This window comes from Xenopus laevis, chromosome 2L (genome assembly GCF_017654675.1).
Source record: "Xenopus laevis strain J_2021 chromosome 2L, Xenopus_laevis_v10.1, whole genome shotgun sequence".
In the NCBI taxonomy this organism is placed as follows: Eukaryota; Metazoa; Chordata; class Amphibia; order Anura; family Pipidae; genus Xenopus; species Xenopus laevis.
In genome coordinates, this window is record NC_054373.1 from 172,407,389 (window position 1) to 172,421,510 (window position 14,122).

The window sequence follows — 14,122 nt, forward strand, 5'->3', positions numbered from 1 at the left end:
CAATCTTATTTGGGGAATTTAAAGATTAAATATTTTAATAGACTTAAAGGAGAAATAAAGCTTAATTAAAGAAGTAGCTAGAAATGTTGTACATGATGTTTTGTGCTTCTGTACCAGCCCAAGGCAATCACAGCCCTTTAGCAGTAAAGATCTGTGTCTCCAAAGATGCCCCAGTAGCTCCCCATCTTCTTTTCTGCTGATTCACTGCACATGCTCTGTGCTGCTGTCACTTACTGAGCTTAGGGACCCACTCACAATATACAGTACACATAGAATAGAAATGTCACAATATAAGGCTGATTAGTAATTAATACAGATAATTACTACATGGCAGCACAGAAACCAGTGCAATTAGCATCAGAATTTAATAATCAGCAAACCTGTAGCATCATCTTATATTACAGACCAACCTCATTTTCTCCTTTAAGGTATGGTGATCTAAATTATGGAATGACCCTTATCTGGAAAACCTCAGGTTCTAAGCATAATAGATCCCTTACTTGTATTCGTGTTTTTGTGTATCCTGGTTCATTACACTCAAATTTAACTTCTTTAAATTTGTTTCTTTTCTTGAGGCTCTGGATAAAACATAACACACGCAGATGTTCATTGTTTTGCTGTAAGGTTGTAAGAAATGCCCCAGTCTGTTGTTTTATGTGCTATTAAAGGGGCAGTTCACCTTCATAAAAAGTAACCGTCTTTGTATTCAAAGTGTTATTTGAAACATATACGGATGTAAGGTATATCCGTTAACAGAAATAGAAAGATATTCACTGGTAATGTTGCCTTTCCGGGTACCCCTTATACTGATGGGATAAAGGGACCTTCTCACTGAAGGGTCGCCGACCCTCTTACCCTCCTGGCTTAGATCACTGCTTTCTCCAGGTACATGCCCCTCTTCGTGTGACACTACTTCACTGCTGCTTTCCAATTGGCTGTAGGTGGGCTATGACACAACCACTCACACATGTGACTTGCTTCTGTAGAGAAATGGAGCTCCTCCTTTCTCTTTATTTTTTCAGTTAATGCACGGCATCTGCATTCTTGACAAGCATAGAAAAATAAGGCCAATTAATGCCAATAGAGGGTTAAATGTGGCTGAAGTGGAAGGTACATACTTAGCTAGCAATATACTTTTTAAACTCAAGTAACAAGTTTAACATCCAGCTATAAAAACCTGAATAAAACGTGTTTTGAAGAATGATATAAACCATATCTGAAAAGCTCTTTATTCTGTAAAATGCCACGAGAGCCAGAACCATTTAATGCACAGTAGTTACCAGCGGGAGAGCTCTCCCTTCTGCCAGACTTCTCTTTTCTTTATTGATTCTTTAAACAAGTGAAAATGTATTACAAGTAAAGTTTTACTTATGTACCTTTTATTCTTTTATGTTCCTTTTTAACTCTTAATGACAGTAACCCAGTGACAGGGATTATTTAGTCAAGGCGAAGGTGCAATGGGAACCCAGCAGTTCTACTTGTTTGTCCAGGTATAGAATTTGTTATCCGGAAACCCGTTAATCAGAAAGGTCTGAATTACTGGAAGGCCGTCTCACATAGACTCCAGTTTAATCAAATAATTCAAATCATTTTCTTTTGAACCAGTACCTTGTATTTGATCCCAATGAAGATATAATTAATCCTAATTGGAGGCAAATTGGAGGCAAAACCAGCCTACTGGGTTTATTTAATGATTATTTAGTAGATTTAGGGGCAGATTTATCAAGGGTCGAAGTGAAAATTTGAATTTTTAAATCAGAATTTCAAGGTCATTTTAGTGTACTCCGACTAGGGAATAGTCCGAATTCGAATTGAATTAGGAAAAAAATTAGAACGATTCCAACGATTTAATGGAACAATTTAAAAAAAAAAAAACCTTCGACTTCTAAAAACCTAGCCAAATACTGGCTATGAGTTCTAGGAGGTCCCCATAGGCTAACATAGCAATTTGGCAGGTTTAAAGTGTTGAAGTCGAAATTTTTTAAAGAGACAGTACTTAGATTTTCGAATGGTCTAATATTATTATTTATTATTATAAATTTTGGCCTATTCGATGGTCGAAGTACCCAAAAATTACTTCGAAATTCGAAGTTTTTGAATTCAAAAATTCACTTTGACCCTTAGTAAATGGGGTCTAACCACTGCACTTGCTTCAAATCAGATTACAGCAATATTGGAAAGATCATTGTTAACAGCTGAGCTCCTAAAAAAATCAGGAGGGAGGCAATAATAAGGGGTAAAATAAGCATAAATAAGAATATGAAGAACTGACATATGGTAGACAGAATATGAGGGGGGTTAATAGTTGAAAGGGATAGAAAAGGGGGCACTCCTAGTAGAGAGGGGGTGCCCAAGGCCAACATGAAATACAGAGAAAAATTAAACAAGGTAAGTAGAATATAATAGAAACTGGAATAAGGAGAAGGCTGGAAAAGGAGAAAACATTGGGGAAGGAAAGAGAGACCAGCATAGGAGAATGAGAAAACAGGGTAAGGAACAGAACAATAAAACAGATGCAAAAAAGCATAAATACAGAATAGAGCAGCAATTGTCAAAGAAGAAAGGGAGAGGTAAGGGGAAAAATAAGGTCCAACCATCGATCAGGGCCCTTTTTTGCTTGTGAAGTCATGGTGTTGGAAAATATTGGCTTTGTCAGCCGCGCATCGGCGGCATCCTCAGTGCAGTCATGACGGTGGGAAAAAGCAGCAAGATGCTGCAGCACATTGACTTCAGAATGCGCTGTATCCTGCAAGATGGCTGGATCTTTATTGGAACATTCAAGGCATTTGACAAACACATGAATCTGATCTTATGCGACTGTGATGAATTTAGAAAGATTAAGCCAAAGAATTCAAAACAGCCAGAACGTGAAGAAAAGAGGGTACTTGGTCTAGTGTTGCTTCGAGGGGAGAACTTGGTTTCAATGACTGTTGAAGGCCCACCTCCCAAAGATACTGGTATTGCTCCTGCTGGACTGGCAGGAACAGTACGTGGCGTTGGAGGACCTTCACAGCAGGTTATGACACCTCAGGGTCATGGTAATGTGGTGGCAGCTGCTGCAGCCGCCACAGCAAGCATTACTGGGGCCCCAACACAGTATGCAGGTCGAGGAGGACCACCTCCACCAATGGGCAGAGGAGCACCCCCACCAGGCATGATGGGACCACCCCCTGGCATGAGGCCACCAATGGGTCCACCAATGGGAATGCCTCCAGGCAGTGGAGGACCTATGGGAATGTTACCTCCAGGGATGAGACCACCTCCACCTGGACCTCCACCACCTGGCATGCGACCCACTCGGCCATAAACCTGATAATTTTGCGTTACAACTCCTGACTTTTCTGTTTCACTGGACTGTTCTGGTTCTTGTTTGTTTATATTGTAAATGAAGCAGTTTTTTAAATAAACACCATTCTCTAATTGGGAACAGATAGAAACTGTTTTGTTCTATAAAATAAAATAAAAGAACTCTAAAGGCTCTTTTGATGCGGGGGGAACTCCTCACAGGTTGATGTCCTGCACATCTGTAGGAGTGCTAGCCTGGTCCAGTTCATCCACGGACTTGGACGAGTTTCTTTGCTGTGCCTGTTTCCTGGTCTGTCTGAGGCTTCTCACCAGCACCGACTCGATCTCCTCCTGACAAGCTTTAAGGCAATCTACATCTGTGCTAGTGTAAAGGCAAGGTGAATCGACATATCGTGAGTGCTGTGATTTTGGGGAATTATATATATATATATATATATATATATATATAAATATATAATTACTGAAAGACTGTCTCCCATAGAGTCCATTTTATCCAAATAATGCACATTTTACTTGATCCAATCAAATATAATTCTAATTGGAGGCAAAACCAGCCTATTGGATTTATTTAATGTTTACATGATTGTCTAGTAGACCTGAGGCATGGAGATCACACACACACACATATATATATATATATATATATATATATATATATATATATATATATATATATAATATATATTATATATATATATATATATATATATATATATATATATATATATATATATATATATATATATATATATATATATATATATATATATATACAGGAGCCATTGTGGTGTCTATAAAATCAGTTGTTACTGTAAGGGCCATGATGGTTTTTGGAAATAGTTTCAGAATTGCAGACTCCCTAGTGAGTAGTGGATACATCACATGGGTGTCTCCTGGTGAGCAAAATGTTAACAACAAGTGATGTAAGAGGCGCGAGTCCTTGACATTTCTTCCCTTCATTGAGTGTTTCTTTTTGCCTCCGTTACTTGAAGTTAAACGTGGATTCGTTGTAATCGACACCCTGAGTTCTGCAGAGAGAGAACTCTCTGTTATTTTCAAGGATAGACCCGTAGGAAAACAAATTCCTTTGAAAAAAAAATAGTGTTTTGCTAGACTGTAATATCCCAAATGGTTGGAATTAAAAAGTGCCGTTCTTTAGAAGCATCTCTTCCATACCTGGGCTCACATCATGAGGGTTCCAAATAGGGTCCAGCACAAACTGACACTCGGTATCGGAGCAGCTTTACACAGTGGGGCATAGACAGTATATTATGGTAAGATGCCAACACTATGGCAATATGGCAGCTACAGAGGGTCCAGTATTTATATAAGCCATAGACCCTCACCCGAAACTTTTATATATTGGATGCATCTTGGCCGCACCAATTATGTTGCCTATTACTGAGGACTTTGGATGCGTTTTTATGCTTTTTTTCATGGCAAGGTTATCAAAACTTTGGGTGAAAATGACATGGAGTGGGTGTACTGGGGGGTGCATTTGCCTTCCGTCTGTGGGAACCCAACATACACATTACCTGGCATTACTGTTGGAGATGCCATTGCCTTAATGTTAGCAGTTCTGTTGCGTAATTCTCCCATTGTTGCATTTCTCAGAATCAGGGAGGCACCGTGTTCTTTCCACTTCACTGCACTGGCACAGTGTTCCTGGCACTTGGTCTCTGGCCATGTTATTGTAATGTACAGTTGATGGATCCGAGCTTTAACTGGGCTTTCTTTTAACCCAATTGCTGGGGACTCACTGAAAAGTGCTAGAGATGAACTCCAGGGCAGGTGTAAGGGTACGGGAGACCTCATGTTGCCCTTATTTTACCCCCTCTGCCACCCAGGAGCACAACCCTAAACCTAAAAATAATATCCTATCATGTTATTACACTGACTACTTACTATTCTCTGCAGCTAGTGATGGGTGAATTTATTCGCCAAGCACAAATTTGCGGCGAATTTGCACGATTCGCCGCCAGCGAATAAATTCACGAAACGCCCGAAAAAAATTTGCGGTGTCAAAAAATGTTTTCGTCGCGTCGGAAAAAAACAGACGCCGGCGTTAAAAACGGCCGCCGGCGTCAAAAAAACCGGCGCCAGGGTCAAAAACGAGACTCCGGCGCCGTTTCGCGAGTTTTCCAGCAAAGCAAAACGGCGCAAATTCGCCCATCACTATCTGCATCTCTTCTAACAGCTCATTATGTGCTTTGCCTGTTCTTGTCTACAGTTACACTCTTCTCTCCCTCTGATTGAGCCTCTTGGATTTCTTATAAGCATTTTCTCTGTGCTTTTATATGGACTTATTGCCTCTCATGTGTAGATCTCTCCTGCATTTACCATTAATAGCAAATTTCAAACTCATGCTTTGTGACACTTCAACTTGCTTGTCTGAGATCCTATGAATTACAGATAAGCCTAGAACCCGTCTTTGCTCCAAACTCTTTTCTACCAAACGCTGGTCTGCAGGCTGTGTATTTATGTATGTACAGTATGTATATATACAGTATGTTGGTTTTATCATAACCCAATTGTCGCTTTATATAGGAAGCAATGGCCTGATAATACAAACCTGTAACAAGTACTCAAATGTGCACAAAGTGATTCCATGGCCTTCAAGGCAATATTTAATTTTAGATTTAGATCTAGAAAAGCCTCAAGGCTTCTCCATTGAATTACTGATGTTTTTATCAAACAGTGGACTAATTAATTTCATTGAGGCTGTAAAAAAAGTGCAGAATCCAAAACCTAAACTGTTACCTGTTCCTAATGTCTTGTGTTTTGTAAGAGGAAAACTGTAAATGTTGGATATCATGATAGTCCATGTGACAATGGTACCGATGGAATCCAATGTCATATGGATGTTATGGTTACTCCAGCTATTCCTGAACTATAGTTCCTAGTGCTCTAATATGAGTTCAACTCTATGAGCATTTTGCAGAGAGGCAGAAGCCAAAGAGTGTGTTGCTGAATTGGCTCTCATGGTGGCCATTAGGAGCCAAGTGTTGGCTTTTTCCTTCTCCATGCTGCCTCAGTGCTTCTTTAATACAACTGGTGTAAGTCTTATAGTAGAGAGGTAACAAATAAAGTGCTGGGCACTGATCACACTATTTCACAGTATCAGAGAACTATTCAGCAGTACATTGTTGCAAAGGAGAAACCATGTATTTAGGGGTTAGACTTTGCTTATGTGGTTATGTCTGCAAGTAAGTGCGATGTGCAGCTTGAAATGCATAAAGCTGAGCTTCTAATAAATACACCAATTCTACTTGGATTTTACTAGTCTTCCTATATCCAACTGATCTCTTTAATGGCCTGCAAACATGAACAGATTAGCAGAAAATGCTGGGTACAGTCCCGATGCCTACCCAGTGCTGTGTTTCTAGGCATAGGTGTTTCTATATAGGCGCCATATAGGCATTCCATGGCTAAGAACAACAGCTTTAGGGGGTGGCCCTCGGGGGTCTACGAAAAAAAAAACAAAAAAACATGTAAATCTGGGGGTAGAGCTGAGGGGGCCTATTTATAATGAAATATGTTATCTCTATAGCCAAGTTCTTTTGTTCTTTGCCATAGTATGCTACAGAGTAATTCTGCTACACTATGGAATGATTTGGGGGTAAATGGATGACAGCAATAGGCTTAGCACCTTTGGAAACCTCTAGGTATATGTTATGTTGCCTTTGGTCATGGTCAATGGAATGTTGAAGTTTGATTGGTGAGCCATTGTGGGTGGGGCTGAAAAAAAAAGCAGTGGTTGAAATTTTCCAAGATGAGAGGACAGTACCACCTGAACAGTTTTCTTGTTTTTTCCTGCCCAAATGAATGATTTATGGAAAATCATACAAAGAAAACAAAAGTCAATGTTCAACTCTTGATCCAGGTATGGGATCCGTTATCCGGAAACCCATCATCCAGAAAGCTCCGTTTTATGGAAAGGCCGCCTCCCATAGACTCCATTATAATCAGATTATCCAAATGATTAAAAATTATTTCCTTTTTCTCTGTAATAATAAAACAGTACCTTGTACTTGACCCCAACTAAGATATAATTAATCCTTATTGGAAGCAAAACCAGCTTATTGGGGTTTTTCGGTTTACATGATTTTTAAGTAGACTTAGGGGCAGATGTATGAAGGGTCGAATATCGAGGGTTAATTAACCCTCGATATTCGACTAGGAACTAAAATCGTTCGACTTCGAACGATTTAGCGCAAATCCTGCGATCGAACGATCGAAGGATTATTCCTTTGATCGAACGATTAAATCCTTCGAATCGAACGATTAAATCCTTCGAATCGAACGATTAAATCCTTCGAATCGAACGATTCGAAGGATTTTAATCCAACGATCGAAGGAATATCCTTCGATCAAAAAATCTCAGGCAAGCCTATGGGGACCTTCCCCATAGGCTAACATTGACTTTGGTAGCTTTTAGCTGCCGAAGTAGGGGGTCGAAGTTTTTCTTAAAGAGACAGTACTTCGACTATCGAATGGTCGAATAGTCGAACGATTTTTAGTTCGAATCGTTCGATTCGAAGTAGTAGTCGAAGGTCGAAGTAGCCTATTCGATGGTCGAAGTAGCCCAAAAAACACTTCGAAATTCGAAGTTTTTTTAATTCGAATCCTTCACTCGAGCTTCATGAATCGGCCCCTTAAGGTATGAAGATCCAAATTATGGAAAGCCCCCAGGTACTGAGCATTCTGCATCACAGGTCCTATACCTGTATTTAATTTGGGCAAAAACAAAGAGAAAAATAAAAATGAAGGAACAATGGCACTTAATCTCCTATAGAGTAGTTCCTGTACTGGGCAGAATGTACCATATAGAATACAGGTTGGTAGTGAAATGCTTTATATAATATCTTTTATGTTTATTCTCTTCCATGTTCTAGGGCAGCACAACTATCTGTGTGCGGGTAGGAATGACTGCATCGTGGATAAGATCAGGAGGAAGAACTGTCCTTCCTGCCGACTGAGAAAGTGTTGCCAAGCAGGAATGGTACTTGGAGGTAAGAGCCTTGGGGAGAGCCAGCATTTAACAAGAGGATGCTAAGAGCAAAACTAAAGATTTAGGCCTAAAACTTGCAAGGGGCACAGAGAGCTGCAATGCCAAAAAAGATGGCAAACCATAGGCTGGACATAGCTATCATAAATCCTAGACTATAGCTAGCTATTCATACCCAAAATATCATGAAATATTACTGTTTTTACATTTTCTAATGTAAAGCCAAGACCACTTTCCCTCTCCTGCCATCCCTAAAATTGACCCTGATAATATGTTGATCGTGTGATTTTTTTTTTACTACGAAATACAACTCTTTAGTGGAAAAAAACCCTCAAACTTTTAGTGATTAATGATTTAATGATTATACCCTAAGGCTGCTAAAAGTCCTAATCCAAACATACTCCATTTCCAAGCTGTCGGGGTCCTGTAGAAGTCAATGGCAAAGGTCCCATTTCAAATTTGAAGATATCATCGCAAAAACCCGAATTTATCGAGTTTTTTTTCTGAACCGATTTTATTGAGTTTTTCCAATGATAAATAAGGTCAAATCGTGGATTCTAGTTTTGTCTGACTTTTTTTACTTAAAAAATCAGAAAAAAACCTGATTTTGATAAAAGAAAACCCTAAGTGTGGTTATCTAATCTCTCTTGGAAATGGGACAATGCCAGGTCTACAGCCATGCTGATTTTAGAGCAGTGCCAAGCAAGACCAGATATCTCTGGATGTCCCAAAAAGCTGCTGGATGTCTCATTGCCTTGTACCCCTTTTTACCCTGATATCTTGCAGCAGGAGAACCTATAAGTAAGATTAAGTTCATATCTAGTCATTTATAGGTGTCTGTGTGGTTTCCTTTTATACAATATGACAGACCGAGTCCGCAGCCTACTGTCCAATGTGTGGGGCCATCCCGCCGGATCGCGGTTGCATCTGTGTGGCCCCACGATCTGACCACCCTTTTGGATGTATTATGATCCGATCGTTGGGCCCTAGGGCCCACGATCAGATCAGCATGATATCGCCCACTTCAATGTGGGGATTTCAGGGAGAGATCCGCTCGTTTGGCGACATCAAGCAGATCTCTACGTCTATGGCCACCTTTACTAATATACTTCACTATAAATGGGCTTTTTGAGCTAGATTTAGTTGGTCACCTGTGTCTTTGCTGAGTCTGAGAAGGATGATTTGGATAGGAGCTCACTGTAGTTTGTATCAAATAGCAGATACCTTGAGTTGCAGGTAAACACATTGTCCCAGCAATTTCAATGGATCCACTAAGAATACAGAACCTGCAATGTAAAGTTTGGATCATCTTCATTTTCCAGTGCTATTGATTTATATTGGTGATCTCAGACTTTGGCACAACTGAGGGCTCTTTTAGAGTTGGTAGGCACGTAAATGGGCACAGAAATACATTAGCAGAAATCTCCCTCAGTAAACTAATAGCGCTGACTTGCATCTATACCTGAGGATACGCAGGGCTTAGTCATTATAGAGCACAACCAGGGCTTCATCGTGTAGACTCTGTTCAGCAACTCCTTTAATACAAACAGTGCTTTGCAATTCCGTGAGCCAGTGCCATGGATAATTAGGTAAAACTCTTGAATATAAGTGAGGAGGCTATTTCATTACATGCACTTCAATGTGTTGTGAGTTCAGGAAAGGGAAGTTCTGCATGGCCCTTGATTGCATAACCCTGGAGCTTGTTTGTGCCAAAACAGAAGATGGAGATCAGCAACGTGCCTGAGATAGTGTGGCGGCTTTGATAGCAGCGCCAAGGAATAGGAGCCATGAAATTCTTCTGCTCGGCTTTGGAAGTCACATGTGAAATATTAAGTTATTAGTCTGCCAAAAATAAGAAATCAAACTCCTTCTCTAAAGGAAACTCTGTACATGGCACAGGCGGCCTGATGCCCTCTAGCATTTTGCCACTTCCTTCCTGGGGAAGAGAACACATAAATGGAATATTCCATGGATTGTTTGATTTGAGAATGGAATCCTCATCTCTGTTATTATGGGATTGTTACCCTCTGATATTTGCTGGAGAAATACAATACAGATATGGGACCTGTTATCCAGAATGCTCATGACGCAGGGTTTTCCGTAAAGGGGATATTTCCATAATTTTGATCTCCATACATTGTCTGCTTAAAATTAAATTAAACATTAAATCAATCCAATAGTATTATTTTGCCTCCAATAAGGATTAATTATATCTTAGTTGGGATGAAGTACAAGCGACTGTTTTATTATTACAGAGAAAAAGGAAATCCATTTTAAAAACCCAAATTATTTTATTAAAACAGAGTCTATGGGAGATGGCCTTTCTTTAATTCTGAGCTTTCTGGATAATGGGTTTCTGGATAACGGTCCCATATTTGAACTGGGGACCTAATGCAAGTTATATGTGACTTAGTGGTGGCTGGATGCATGTGAAAAAAACTGTCAGTCACCAGAAGGGGGCATGGCTTTGGTATGTGGCCAGTGAGTTCATGTAGAAGGTAGAGAAAACCATTTGCTTTGGGCACTGAAGCATTCAGGTTTTACCCATATTTTTTATTATTATTACTATTATTATTTATAAAGTGCTACGGTTCGCTGTATCGCTTTAAGGGGATACAAAGAGAAGACAGTTAAATATACAGGCAATCATTTCACCCGAATATCTGTAGAAATAAGTCAAGTCAACTGGACTCGCTGCGTTTCACTAGTCATCCGACTGGCTTTCTCAATTCAGAATGTTCCCCATTCTCAATTCGGAATTGAGAAAGCCAGTCGGATGACTAGTGAAACGTCTTCAAGAAAAACACAGCGAGGGTCATTTATTAAAACTGGGCAAATGTGCCCATGGGTGGTAACCCAGGGCAACCAATCAAATAGCTGCATTTATAGTTCTTCTTATAGTTGGCTTTAAAAAGCGAATCACTGATTGGTTGCTATAGGTAACTGCCCATGGGCAAGTTCAGTTGGTTTGACTTATTTTCTACAGATACGCCATGACCTGGATGAATGAGAATCTTCACAAACATATGTCCCCTGAATAAATGCACAGTTACAATTAAATATTGTTAGAAGACATTAGGGGGAGGGCGATGCTCGCAATGCTTACAATCTAAGAGGGAGAGTTCCATACCTCGCTGTTCTGTCTAGGGATGCACCGAATCCACTATTTTGGATTCGGCCGAACCTCCGAATCCTTTGCGAAAGATTCGTCCGAATCTGAACCCTAATTAGGGATCGCAAAGCTTTTTTTACTTCCTTGTTTTCTGACAAAAAGTCACACAATTTCCCTCCCTGCCCCTCATTTGCATATACAAATTAGGATTTGGTTCGGCCGGGCAGAAGGATTCGGCTGAATCTGAATCCTGCTGACATGCAGCTAAACTCCTTCCTTCATTAACCCACTGGCACAGGATATTGAGCTTCAGTTTTATTAACAAGGGGCAAGGTGTAAAACTAGGGGGAGACAGAACTGTTCAATATGTCATAATATATAAAATACATAACACTGCATAGCGTATGATAAACTAAAACAGTTGGTCGTGCGTAGCACGGTGACATTTTTTGACCACGCCCATTTTGTGACCACACCTCTAATTACCATGTTCATTTTACAAAATTTGGAAAGTTTGAACACATTTCTGTGTTTTTTTTTTTTCCAGTTATTACAGTTTTGCTAATGAAGGTGAATTGCCCTTTAAAGTCTAACTTTTCCCAAGGGACCTGTTATCTTATATTGTTACAATTACTTATCTCAAAATTGTTACAAAAGTATCTTATCTGCTGCTGTGGCTATTCTGGGCTCTCTGCCAAAAGCCAATTAAGTTAGAAACGTTGTTTCTTTTTCTGGCTGCAGAGAAAAACGGGACTTTGTAGTACAAATAGAGGGACTGTCCCTCTAAAAACAGGACAGTTAGGAGGTATGGAGTTCCTGTTGGTTAGTATAGCAACTTCTGTGATAATGGTTTTCATTCTTGCATTTAAAACACTAGTTTCACAAAGCTGAAACTTTGGAATGTGTCTAATAAATGAAAAAGACCAGTCCTGCAAGTGAAACACTGGAATATTTCTCCTTATATAATAGTTGCCTATCTAGGGCTATCAATCCCTGTTTTATAGGGGAAAGGAAAATAAAGCAGTAACCTATCTGTGCCTATGGAAATTAAAACAGCCAAGCAGTAACCAATCCAACATGTTCCTCTTTTAGTTGTCCTTATATATATTAACCGTCTAATGCTAGAAATCCCTGTTTCTGTAGGGAAAAAGAGAGAACAATTTTATGTATTTTGTACTTTGAGTAATAATTGCAGAGTCTTGTATTACTATACACTTTCATATTTTATTGTGCACTTTGAGTATTAAATGCAGGGTCTTGTATCATTGCACTTTCTTGCCTTACTAAGTACTTTTATATTTATTGGGCACTTTATATTTAGTGCAAAACCCTGCATATTTATGTAGGGTTTTGCATCATTGTACTTTCTTGCCTTAAAATGCACTTTTATATTCATTGTGCATTTTATGTGATAATTGCAGGGTTTTGCATTGTTGCACTTTCATATTTATTACGCACTCGAATGCTTTTGCACTCTCTTGCCTTACTGTTTGCTCTTTTACCTTATTGTGCATTTTTGAAAGAATTAGTAAGGGTAGAATTGCTGACATGAACATGTTTATAAATAAGGTCCAGTAATTGGGTTTTAGGTGTAATTTCCTTTTTGCACTATTTATTATACGCTGTCGCAAGTATGTGCACACGTTGTGATATCAGCAAAAAGCAAAAGAAAGGCAGCGGTATCTGCTCTGGAGAGATGTATCGCTTATATCTTAGCCTTGTGAGATGGGTTTTTCATATTTGTTGGATATATGCGTTTATCCAATATATATGTTTTATGCAGGCACATTTCTGTGACTGTTTTAGAAGAGTTGGAAGCATGCCACACTTCCAGAAACATTGCATCACTAATTCTGCCTCTGTGTACGTCCAGTATTGGCAACTCAGATTTATGTCTTCAATACATTCACATAAAATGTATGGCAGAAGTCTAATTTATCACCCCCTTACAGGGCAGTGTAACCTTGCTTTTGAATCATTGCACTTTAATAGCAAGTGACTGTTTGGCACTGATTGGGCTTGACACAGGTTTCCCATTGGCTAAAAGCCACTGATAGCGGCCATTATACAGAGAATAAGTTATGCATAGAAGGAGGGTGAATGTGTTTCTATGGCACAACTACAGGGGAGGAAACGTGGTGTTTGTGATATGTATATTTTGCAACTGGGGCATTAGCATTTTTGTTTTCTTCTATTGGAGTCAAAGCCGACCTAAAACTCTCTGAGACACTACAGTTCAAACTAGATATCAATAGCCCGTAACATGACAGGACAGTATAGCTTCATTCAGGGCCGCCAATAGAAATCAAGGCGCCTGGTATATAAATTAAAAACAATTGTGGCGCCAGGGCCCCCATAAAAGTTAAAAAAAATCATTGGCGCCAGGGACCCCCATAAAAGTTTTTTAAAAATCATTGGTGGTCAGGGCCCCCCATAAGTTAAAAAAAAAGATGTTGGTTCCAGGGCACCCCTTACAAGTTAAAAAAAACATTAGGGCCCCAGCAAATAATTAAAAAGAAAAAACATTGGTGGCAGGGGCCTATAGAGTATTAAAATAATACATTGGTGGCTAGGGCTTTAAAAAAAAAAAAACACACATTGGTGTTCAATAGAGCTGAACTTGTGGCTTCAGGACTTCAGCTCCTTTTGACACTTTGGGTCTTTTTGCAGTTTCAGGACTTCTGATTCAGGCTCTT

The 14,122-nt window shown here is 39.5% G+C and overlaps 2 protein-coding genes across 3 annotated transcripts in view; both read left to right on the forward strand.

Annotated features, from left to right (window-relative positions):
* pgr.L (progesterone receptor L homeolog) overlaps positions 1-14,122 on the forward strand; it is a 48,066-nt gene that overhangs the window by 8,671 nt on the left and 25,273 nt on the right. For both annotated transcript variants that reach the window (XM_041580821.1, NM_001085631.1), the window contains 1 exon segment: positions 8,202-8,318. In XM_041580821.1, the coding sequence (XP_041436755.1) occupies positions 8,202-8,318 (117 nt within the window).
* On the forward strand, positions 2,635-3,414 carry LOC108708738 (small nuclear ribonucleoprotein-associated protein B'-like). Its single transcript, XM_041582694.1, has one exon. The coding sequence runs from the start codon at positions 2,687-2,689 to the stop codon at positions 3,305-3,307; it is 621 nt and encodes a 206-aa protein (XP_041438628.1). The 5' UTR covers positions 2,635-2,686; the 3' UTR covers positions 3,308-3,414.

Bases quoted from the DNA above. Each gene is read 5' to 3' on its own strand.
- LOC108708738 (XM_041582694.1), top strand. From the start codon at position 2,687: ATGACGGTGGGAAAAAGCAGCAAGATGCTGCAGCACATTGACTTCAGA.